A 12,341-nucleotide genomic window follows, 5' to 3' on the forward strand; every position below is an offset into this window, starting at 1 on the left:
TTGCATTATGGAAAGATAGATTCTGAAACAATGTCACTAATCCTGGATTATTCTCAGCCATCTTCAAAATTTTAAATTATGTATGTATTTGTGTTCACGGGTGTTTTGCATACCAGAAGAGGCATCAGATCCCATGGGACTACAGTTATAGATGGTTATGAGCCACCATGAGGTTGCTGGGGATTGAACTCAGGACCCCTGAAAGAGCAGCCAGTGCTCTTAACTACTGGGCCATCACTCCAGCCCCACCATCTTGCATTTTAATCTATCTCATATTTTAAAGTTCCACTAATTTGTTCATAGGTACTTGGCTGTTCCTAATGGATAATGCTGGAGATAACACAAGAGCAGGCATCTCGGTCACTTATTGACTTCATTTTGGTTTTGTATGTATAAGGAAGTGTGAAATAGCGGAGTCACGTTCATTTCATTTTTACTCTTTTGAGGAACCATCTTTCTGTTTGCTACGATGAGTGTAATGGTTTACATTAGAATGGGAATGGACAATGTTGCTTTTGCCTGTTTCCTTACCTGCACTTTCCAATGTTAAAATAGTCTCCCCAGTGCAGTGACTAGCACTGTTAGGGGTCCTTGCATAACTGTATAAAGCAACCATTACTCCGATAGTTTAGAGAACCACAGGTATGTTTAACCCCCTCTGGCCTAGAGTCACTCACTTAAGAGTCAACTTACTGGGAACCTTTGAGATAGTGTACCACTTATGGCCTTCAACCTTTACTTTTCATTTTGTGGAGAAATATGACTATGAATAATTTGTTAGTTGACAAGTATACTAGTCTCTATTCTGGAATAAATATATTAAATGAATAAATTTACATAAATAAACAAATATGCATTTACATATTAAACACAAATATATCTAAATATATTTTAGATGTAAAACATATAAATACACTTACTGATTTATGTATATTGATGTATTAGTAGGTGGAGAGAGAATTCCTAGTCTCTTTTCTTTGTGTCACTCTCTAAAACTCTCACTGGATACAGTGATGCATGGTCTTCATTTCCATGTTTCCACTGAGTATATGAGTATTCATGTTGATGATGAAGATATTTTAGTATTAATGTTATAAAATTATGCATATGTGTGTTTGTTCATACACATGTCAAAGGCAAGTTTTGAAATCACAGGTAAACTGAGGAAGGCATTATTTTGTTGCATAGACAATTTGGGTCAGTGCTAACAGCAGCCAAAGGGGTCCCTACTGACAGTGGCAGGCAATTTACAAGGTCAACACTGGTAGTGCTGATGGGCGCAAACCTTAGTTAGCTGGGGCTGATATTCTCTGTGCAAAAAATTCTGAACTTTTTTAACTGTTAAGGGGCTGGTGCTGGGAATTAACTGCTGCTCATAGCAGCAGGGGATTCGTAAAAGGGACTTAACTATTTCGGCAGGCAACTAGAAGCTCTTAGTTTTTTAACTCAGGAGCCACACTAGCAAAAGGCTCAGGGCGCATTAATTCTTTGTGATCTAGTGAGAAAGAAAAAGAAAGTCATGCACACATTCATCCACACTGGATGAAACAGGAAGGGGCTTCAGAAAGCAAGTTTCACTAGTTTGAGATGTATACACACACACACACACACACACACACACACACACACACACACACACAGAGGCATGCATGCACACATGCATACACATAAACATTAAAACATATATACGTCTATATACATGCAATTGGTGGATACAGCAGAGCCCTGACCTCACTTAACGGTATACATACATAAACATGTTTGGTGGATGGGGAAAAGCTCCAACAAACTCGCTCCCACACCTTATGTGTGTTCCCTTGGCTTTTTATATCTTCTCAGAAAAAAGTTCTTTATGTAAAAAATTACCTCACAGATAAAAATGTTACATGAGAGGAAGTTACAGCAGGATAATTGGTTACATAGTTGTTTAAATATTTTTACATTCCATAAGTTCGTAGTAGGTTCAAAGTAATAGTTCATGTCATAGGATGATAACAACAGAATTGTTCATATGAAGATTCCTACCTCACTAAATATTTATCAAATTTTTAGCTCCACATGTTCATTATAAATTTAGAGCAATATTTTTTATGTCATAACTTAGTAATATTTTTGTTAAGAGACAAATCATGTCTTATGTCTAATTATTTTGAAGGCTTACATAGATAAACTAGTCAGTCACTTATTTTCTGTTCTTGCATCCATTATAAATTGCCAATTCCTAGTTTATGACCACAGTTAGCAAGATTAGTGGCCTTATTTCTAACCTAAAAGAAATGTTTCCCTTGATTGTAAATTTGTTTGAAGCCTATTTCTCATCCCAGTGCAATTTGTTCAGGACACATGAGGGTTTACAGAACTTTATTTGCTGCTTTTTTTCTTCAGGGGGCTTAAAATTACCTGAATCAATGCAGGAATTCTATACAATTTTTTATCAGGAATTAGAAAATCACCAGTTCATCTAAACAGCATTATTATATGAATGTATATCTTTGTATTGATTCTGCAAGAAATATGTCCAACAGAATGAGTAAAAACCCAGAAAATGTTAGGCTATGTCAGATATAGGAGGGATATGGTATGGCAGAAAAATCATAGCAAGAAGCAATCTTAGGACCAAGTCTCTTGGGTCCATGCTTCTTCAGAGCACACTCATTGCAACCATGCAAAACAGTGGGCCATCTTGTAACTTGTTTGCCACAGCCTTTCTTGCATAGCTGCTACCACAAATGGGTGTAGATGACCATGTTCCAGGTGATGTATACCACTCCATTGCCATATGTGTTTTAAGAAGGAATGAACAATTTATATCTGTGGTTATTTTTCCTATTTTATTGATGTAACATGGTCTGAGAAATTTGAATTTTGGTACAAGGAAGAAAGAAAGGCAAAGAAATCAAAATTGAGTTAGTTAACTTACATTCTCTGCCATACTGTACACTTGCTGTGATATTTTTACAATGTCCTCATGTTCTAAATTTGCTTATCTGTAGACCAACTTGTATTATTTGGAATTTGTTGAAATTTAATATAATGGCAATCTCTAATAATGAAATAAAAATTTCCAGGAAAAACACAATCCCTGTACTGAGTTTACTATTCAAAGCTTGGTGGCTACTGTAACTGATGTGTTTGTAGCTGGATCAGAAACCACAAGCACTACCCTGAGATATGGACTTTTGCTCCTACTGAAACACACAGAGGTCACAGGTATGACTCTGAGACTTGTAAAGCAACGTTAGTCTTCTTCAGATATACCGAAAGACATTTTAATATTGATGTTTTTGTGTCATCAGATATACATACATACATACAAATAGCATCTGATGATGAGATACAAATGAGACCAATTTTGTGTGTGTGTGTGTGTGTGTGTGTGTGTGTGTGTGTGTGTGTGCAAGCATGTGTATGTATGTGAGTTTCAATATTTTGTGTGGTCATAGGAGTGTAATTCATCTCTACTGTAAAACTACTCAGAAATCGTATAATCAAACAATAGAAATAGTTATTATTTATAAATACGAACAGAAACTACAGACAATACTAAGTTTGACATATGCACAAACAGATATACAGGTATTTAATTTAATTTTATTTAGTACTTAATTTATTATTTATTTTTTTGTGTATGGGTGTGGACATGCATGTATGTGGGCAATGCGCATGCCTGGTACCCATAGGGACCAGAAGGGAGCATCAAATCCCCTGATACTGGAGTTACAGACATTTGTGAGCCACCTGTCATTGCTAGGCATTAAATCTGAACCTTTGGAGAAGAAACCAGTACTCTTAATCACTAAAACAGCCTTCCAGCTACACGACTCAAATTTAAAGCATTGATATTATTTAGTTGTTAGATTAATTCTTATTTTGTGTTTTTTCATAGTAAGACGGTAATGATTAAAATTCATATGTACACATTGAAACATTTCATTATTTCTGTGTGTTGATTTTTCTTTACAATAATGTACCTTATTTCTCAGATTAAATTTATCGCCTAAATTGTGGGGGGAAATTTGTGTGTTACAAAATAACAACTGTCCAATTCTAAATATGCACGTGGCCTGATACCTTTATCACATTTCATATAGATTTGAATTCCTATTACAAATGTAGCATTTCTCAATTGTGTCCTATTAGCTAAAGTCCAGGAAGAGATTGATCACGTGATTGGCAGACACAGGAGGCCCTGCATGCAGGACAGGACCCGCATGCCCTACACAGATGCGATGGTGCACGAGATCCAGAGATATATTAACCTCATCCCCAACAATGTGCCCCATGCAGCTACCTGTAATGTTAGATTCAGAAATTATGTAATTCCCAAGGTAAGCTTGTTCCTCTGACATTGTACTTCAATTACCTTGTAGCTTCTGAATTAGAAACATGATTATAACTTCACCAACACAAAATGAGAGAGGCTGAACTCACCCTTTTACTATTATATAATGACCTTCTTTGTCTCCTTTTTCTGATATATTTTATCTAATTATGGTTACTTCTGATTAATCGAATTCCACTGCCTGTATCATTTTATTGCATCTCTTTTAGTTTGTAAACATCCATATAAGTGAAATAACCTATATGGCTATTATTTTGTTTTATTACTATTATGTCTGTTCTTTGGTTGGTTGGTATTTTTTTTCTTTATTTCCACATTGAGTCTTTTGTGGTGTGTTCTTTTTTTTTTTAATTTGAGAATTTCATCTTTTTATAGATACAGGTAATCACTGATAAACATTGCTTTCCAAGTGTCATTTTTTGGTCTAATTTTAGCTTCTTTATTTCTCTCTCTTGTAACTGTACTGTGGCAACATGATTTATTCAAAAAACTGTGTTTTGTGTCCTTGCCTATTTCTTGTGAATGTCTCCCGTAGATTTTTGCCTTGTACAAGAAAACACATTTGATTTCAACAAGCTATGTTAAAATGGCAACTTAACATGCTGATAAATGTTGCTGTAAAAATATAAAAATAAAAAAAAATTATAGTGGTCTTTTACATCGCTAGGTCCTGCACCGCGGTGCCCCAAGATATCTGCTAGATATCTTGGCGGAAACACATCCCAACTTTGCCGCGGCGGCCCAGTGTCTCCAGCTGCCGCACACTTTCCTACACTCAAACCCTCACATAAAAGAACACACAACACAATAATCTTAGATCCAATTGATAAGAAATAATTGCCCACTTAAACATACAAAGCCTGGTACCATCCATCCCTTAAGAACATTGATAACAACCTGTAAATACACAGAGTGAGATCTTTGCATCAGCCTCCATTGTCCAGCCATGGATTCTCGGCCTCCTCCTCCTCTCTTCCTCTCTCTTCATTCCAGTCTCCTCCTCTTCCTTCAAACTTTTCTCCCGCCCATCCTTCCTTCTCATCCAATGACAGGCCTCCTTCTATCTTGTAACTGCCTCACCTGTGACATCATCCCACAGATAAAATTTAAAAAGACATAAGTAAACAACAAAAAAGGAGAAAGAAAATAAAAGCTCAGTATGTTCTCTCCTACTTTGAAAATTAGAGTGAATGTCTCATTGTTTTTTTTGATGTAGTTCCCAGTCTTTTGAGTTCAAACGATTCTCATTTCTGCCCTCACTGTGCTAAGTTACAAGCATGTGCCAGCATACTCATTCATATTTTGAAATTTTATCCTCTCTGTGTTTCTTTTTCTTTCTTTTTATTACTGGGGATTGAAACCATGGCCTTACAAATGCCAGCTGAGTGTTATTCAACTGAACTACAGTCCCATGATTTGATTTTGATGCCATATCTTTCATGATGCTTGAACCCAGACCAGGCAGTCCTCTGCTGTATATGTGTTGGGGGCCTTATATCAGCCAGTGTATGCTGCTTGGTGATACAGTGTCTGAGAGATTTTGTGGGGTCCAGGTTAATTGAGACTACAGAGTTGCCCTCTTCCTCAGCTTCCTCCAGCTTTTCCTAACTTCGTGAATGAGAATTCTAAGATAATGTGGACAAGCAGCCATGACAGCACCACATTTCTTTCATTGTTAACTTTTACAATTACATTTAGTGTGTGTGTGTGTGTGTGTGTGTGTGTGTGTGTGTGTGTGTGTGTAGGTTAGAGGACCATGTGTTTGAGTTAGTTTTTTTCTGCCACCTTCTGGGATCTTGGGATCAGACTCAGGTTGTCAGGCTTGCATGGAAGTGCTTTTAGCCTCTGAGTCAACTTGACAACCCTCCCACCCATTAAACCACATAATTTAATCTGTTATTTTCAGGGCACGGACTTAATAACATCATTGACTTCTGTGCTACATGATGACAAAGAATTTCCTAACCCAGAAGTATTTGACCCTGGCCATTTTCTGGATGAGCATGGGAACTTTAAGAGGAGTGATTATTTTATGCCTTTCTCATCAGGTAAATAAAATGTATTTCTATTTGTACTTCAGGTATAAGGTAAACTTTGTAAGGTACTGTGTTGTTCTGGGTGACCAAGGACTCCTGAACTCAAGATTTTTGTTCTAGCTGTCTGAGTATTTGACCCTACAGACATTTGCCATCAGGCCCAATTCCACAAGACATAACTTTGAGAAACAATGGATTATCTACTATGTCCTCAAGGATGTGTACGCATGCTCTTTGTGCTTCTTTAGGAGCAATTCTCCCAATGCCCATGCATTTCACTTCATTGTGACATATCCTTCTTTCGTACCACTGGGTAGTGGGACTTTGAGAATATCCAGCCTATTTTTTTTTTGAATCTGGAAAACTAAAATATAGGTGATTTGAATTTTGCTTCTGCATATACCTCTATCTTTCCTTGTGGTGCTCAAGGAAGTGAACCTCATTCAGACTTTTCTCAGTTGCATGAGAAAAGTATCTCAATCCATTCTTAGACAGCTCTGGGATCCCAAGCGATTTAAAGAATATAATAGAGACTAGGCTCTGAAGAGACTTAATTCTGAGTTAGGGGAGCTGATGAGTCAACAGGACACTGTAATCCAATTGGAGTAGTGCTGTGAGAGAGGCAAGATTGGGTTTCTGGGGAGGTCAAAGGGAGGTTACTCACCTCCTACTCTTTCAAACTCAAAGGACTATTCTGACAGGGCCAAGGAAAGTTGGCTGGCTCATAGGGAGCAAAGAAATAAGACTAGAAGAGGAGGCAGAGAACTGTACCAAGGAACAAAGTACAGAACCAGACATTTTCTCCTGTCAGAACTTGAAAGAATGAAGGCTGAGAAAGACCTTGGTCATATGGAAAGGAACTCTGCAGTGATGCCAGAGACTCTAGAGTTATGATCCTCCACCTTGGATGTTCAGTCTCATTGCTTCACTCTGTGTGCTGAGTCTCTGCACACAGTTACATTCATTTTTGCCACATGCTTTTATGACTTTAATGTGGGTCTGCATTGTATGTTCTCACATGTGACAAACTGATCCCTTCCTTTTAGTGAGCTCATATTTGGAGAGGGAGGTAAAAGATGACACAGCGTAATGTTCAAGTGGTCCATGTTGCTGGGGAAGCAGGGATAGAGAGGAAGATGTGTGTCAGCATCTCCTATCTGAGAAGATTATGAAGGATCATAAAGAAATAGCACTTCAAGTACTATATTGAATAGATAGAGAGAGAGAGAGTGGGCAACCTTGCCTTGTCTCAGATTTTAGTGGGATTGCTTCTAGTTTCTCTTCATTTAATTTGATATTGGCTGTTGTTTGCTACATATTGCTTTTATTATATTTAGTTATGTGCTTTGAATTCTTGATCTCTACAGGATTTTTTTAATATGCAGGGGTGTTGCATTTTGTCAAAGGCTTTTATAGTATCTAATGAGATGATCATGGTTTTTTTCCCTGTGTTTGTTTATATAGTGTATTAATTGATAGATTTCTGTATATTGAACCATCCCTAAATCCCTGGGATAAAGCCCACTTGATCATGGTGCACATATATAGCAGAGGTCTACCTGGTTTGGCCTCAGTGAGAATTCATTTAATTCTTGAGAGCCTTGAGGCCCCAGAGAAAGGGGAGGTCTGGTGGGGAGGGCATCCTCTCAGGGAAGGAGGAATGGGATGAGGAAGTGTCAGAGGTAGGACTGAGGGAAGGCAATGACTGGAATGTAAATAAATAAAATAATTTAAATTAAAAAGAAAAGAACTGGCACAGAATGTGGTCCTTGAGAAAAGTATCAGAGAAGCATTTCTGAGACAATTGGTGAACCATGAAGCTTTCTTTATGGCATTGGAACATGGAGAAATAAGCTACAAGTAGAGCTGAGGAGTGTTAAGCCTGGTATTGAATATCAGACAGGAAAATGTGAAGGTCCAGGCCAAGCCATTTCAGTCTTGTCTCACAGGACAGATTCAGGGGATGCATTTAAAGTGAAGAAGTCATAGACATAGACAGGTGAGTTTGAAACACTCTGAGTATAAACATACATACTTTTTGGCTGTTTATTATCCGATATGCACAAATGGAATATAGTATCTGAATCACCTTAATACTCCCCCTTCAGTCAATAAAGCAGTGAAATAAATGTGTTTCTAGAAGATTGCTGTCAACTTAAAAGCTCAAAGGGAAGTTATATTGTATGAATTGTTAGTATAGCTTATAGTAAATATTTAATAATGAGGGGTACCTGTCAAAACCAGACATTAAGTAGATAACATTTGTGTCCAAGGTTGTGTGCATCTCTGTTTAAAAATCCTTGTAGTCATTCTGTATTTGACCCATCCCCCATTTAAGAATCAAACTTAACTGTGCACCTTTATAATAGTTCGGAACCTAATGTAAGACGGGAAACCTCTGTGTTGCTTTTGTTTTTCAGGAAAGCGAATGTGCGTGGGAGAGGCCCTGGCTCGCATGGAGCTGTTTTTGCTTCTGACCACCATTGTACAGAATTTTAACCTGAAATCTTTTGTTGCTACAAAGGACATTGACACTACCCCATTGACCAATACTTTTGGTTGTGTACCACCTTCATACCAGCTGTACTTCACTCCTCGTTAAAACAGAACAGACTTGCTCTTGCTATGTTGGTATCTGTGATTTCTCAGGGGGCACTCTCCACATCCTTTCCACTATTTGGGACATTTCTCTCATTTCTCTTCACACATATCTTCATTCTCCCACAATCTAGTGAGCATCTACCTTTCTTAAGGTTTCCTCGAGTTATCATGCAAGTCTGTCTACTGCCCTCTTCAGTCTGTAACACTTATATTGACCATGAACTGTACTAAGACATGTGCTGAGCTATTAATATGAGTGTAATACAGAAGAGTTCACCTGAAAGCCATCTCCACTCTGGTTGATTCAAAACAAATAGAATTATTAATTAAAGGATTGTGTCATTGTTTTGGTTCAAGGTTTCTGTTTCTGACAATACTTGACTAATCTCTAATATTCAGTACTAATCTCTGATATCCAGTAGCCAAGACTAATCTCTAATATCCTGCTGTTGCCCAGAGTTATCGTGATCCTGTTCTGCAGGACCAACTTCTTCAAACACTCTAACGGTTCATACATGGAGTAGATGTTGAGGCAAACTGACTCAAAGCTCTGGATCTGGGCCCAGATGTAGCTGAGTTGGCCTTCCTTCGGCTGAAGAATATGGAACAGTTTATGAATTTGTGTGTCATTTTTGTGCATATGCCTTTTTATTCTTCTAGGCATTGATTGTTCCAATTTTAGCATACATACCGCTGAAGTAAGCATGAAGAATATTTTATTTTCTATTAATTAATTTATTTATTCACTTTACAGCCCAATCACAGCCCCACTTTCCTTCCAGTTCTCCTTGCCCCCTTGCACAGCCCCTCCTTTCCACTCCTCTCCTTTACCTGGAAATCAACTAACCCTGGAACCTCAGTTCACTGCATCAATAAGCACATCTTCCATGGAAGCCAGATAAAGCCTTTTAGGAGAACAGGATCCGCAAGTAGGCAACAGAGTCAGGCTAAGACCCTGCTCCTGTTTTTGGGTGACCCATATGAAGACAAAGCTGAACACCTGCTACATATGTGCAAGGCAGAGAAGGGACTAGGCCCAGTTCTTGTATGCTTTTTGGCTGGTGGTTCAAACTCTGGGAAGCTCCATGTATACAGGTTAATTGACTCGGCGGTCTTTTTGTGGAGTCCCTATCCCTTCCATGTTCCTCAATTCTCTCTCAACTTCTACAGAAGACTTCCTGAGCTTGGTGTACTGTTTGGCTATGGGTCTTTGCAATTGTTTCAGTCATCTGCTTGCTGAAGCCTCTCAGAGGACTCTTATGCTAGGCTCCTGTCTGTGAATCCAGACTGACAGATAAAAACATGGCCTGAGACTCCAAGGTAGTTGAAGGATGATGGCAGGACTGCAATGTTGTCCCTGTTGATCTTCTGAGGATGACTCAGCACATTTCCCACCCCATTCTCCCAAATTGACAGGGGTTACTACTGCATTCAATTATGTATGTATCACGTAAGACACCTCCTGAGTATCCAGGCCATCAGTGACAAATATAGCTGTCAACAGTGTCTTCACATGTTATATCATTGTTGCAAAGCTTTAACCAATGATGAGGCATCAAAATCTCACACTATGTCCCTGTGAATCTACTACCTGTCCAGACCCATTGGTTTTTGTTTCCTCCATCCACACATAGACCTTCATGGAAATGTGACTGACTGGTACATTATCAAAGTTGAGTTCATAGAGGTCTCCAAGTACATCGTCAGAGAAGTAAGCCCCAAGAACATCCTAAAACATGGCTCCATATTGACATGGCTCGGATCCGCATTCATCACTTTCCAACTCACAGTTTACATCAGAATACTCTTGACAGATACATGTGTATTATTCTATCTCATCCATGTAGGGACTAGTAATACTTTCATTCACTTCCAAGTCATAATGCTTGTCTTGGTATCCAGGCACATAGAAAGTAGGAGTATCCAGCCATTGATTCCATTGTGGCCCACAGCCTCACTGTGGTAAGTGGTGGAAGCACACTCTGTGTGATCTGCCTCACAGACTCTTCCAGCATATCCAGCAGGACATATACGGATAGGGTGCTCACGGTCTTTGTGGGGTGGCAAATCATGCCAAGAAGTTTGGTAGGTAGAGTGGGTCTGAGACTGTGGAGACTCAGTGGGTAGATATCTGAGATGCCTCCCCACTTCCTGCCAGATTTCTGGCAGGAACACATGCCACACTTCCCACATAAGGAAATGTGATCTCTGGTCATATAGGCCCAGAACAGAATTCTCCATGCTAATGAGGTACCTAGAGGCCCTGAGGGTTTAGCCAATAAGCTCCCCTTCCCAGATATTCCTCCCTGCAAAAGGTATTTAATCTTGGTTCCACCCTGAGAAGTCGGCATATATCCATTTTCCATGGTGAACAGTCAATAAACAGTTTAGAAACATGAACTGTTTCATTAAGAATTGCCATAAGGAGTGTGGAGAGGCATTTGACTACCAAGAGCTGTAGCCTAAGCTTCCTGATAAAGTGTCTCTGTGCTTCCATCCAGAGTCTATGACTTCACTTCTGACTCCTCTAGATGTCAAGGGATTTGGAATCCTCATGGGCCCTGCTTCTTCATTCCCCACTCCTCTGTGTGGCACCATAGGGATGACTGGGTGTCTTGAGGCCTTGGAACCCCAAATTCAGCTTATTCCTTCTCAGACTGCATTTTTCCATTCCTAGAGTAGTGTCTTGGTGCTTCTCTAAAGCCTAGCACCCACCCTGCAATGTTGGGGAAACAGAGTCAAGCTTCCCACATTTTGATACCCCAGTGGCCATGTCCAGCAGTGTGGCAAATCAGAGTCACAGTCTTTATAACAGGTGCCTCCACGTTAGTAGGTGTTCCCTCCACAGGAATTAGTGGGACATTTACATTTCAGCCTTCTGCATTGAGGAGGACATTGGCACAAGAAGTCTCCTTTTTCTGGGGTATTCACACAGGTAGGAATTCCTTGGTAGGGACTGGAGAAACAAGGGTCTTTTAGATCTTCACAGTCTTAATCCAAATTATTGGCTTTGTCTAAACAGTAATTGTCTTATGGAAAACCCTGGTGCATAGAATTGCTTTGGCAAGAACTTAACATACCTGGTATATATAGTTTTTATGGCAAAATCAATCCTAGCACCTCAAATCACTGCAGGACTAGGTAAATCCTCTCCTGCTGAGGCCAGTCAAGACAGGCCAGTTGGGGAGCAGGATCCATAGGCAGGGAACAGAATCAATGTAAGTCCCATCTCCAGTTGTTGGGGATCCTCTTGAAGACAATACTACACACCTGCTACATATGTGCTTGTATGCGTGTGTGTGTGCGTGTGCGTGTGCGTGTGCGTGTGCGTGTGTGTGTGTGTGTGTGTGTGTGTGTGTACA

At 39.3% G+C, this 12,341-nt stretch overlaps 1 protein-coding gene across 1 annotated transcript in view; it reads left to right on the forward strand.

Moving 5' to 3' along the window:
• The window catches only part of Cyp2c55 (cytochrome P450, family 2, subfamily c, polypeptide 55), a 45,144-nt gene extending 35,819 nt beyond the window's left edge, over positions 1-9,325 (forward strand). Inside the window, exons 6-9 of the mRNA NM_001419527.1 lie at positions 3,069-3,210; positions 4,141-4,328; positions 6,249-6,390; positions 8,799-9,325. Coding sequence (NP_001406456.1) covers positions 3,069-3,210; positions 4,141-4,328; positions 6,249-6,390; positions 8,799-8,980 — 654 coding nt within the window. The 3' untranslated portion in view covers positions 8,981-9,325. The remainder of the gene's footprint in view (positions 1-3,068; positions 3,211-4,140; positions 4,329-6,248; positions 6,391-8,798) is intronic.
• Positions 9,326-12,341: the final 3,016 nt, after the last annotated feature.

Source organism: Rattus norvegicus, chromosome 1 (genome assembly GCF_036323735.1).
Source record: "Rattus norvegicus strain BN/NHsdMcwi chromosome 1, GRCr8, whole genome shotgun sequence".
Lineage (NCBI taxonomy): Eukaryota > Metazoa > Chordata > Mammalia > Rodentia > Muridae > Rattus > Rattus norvegicus.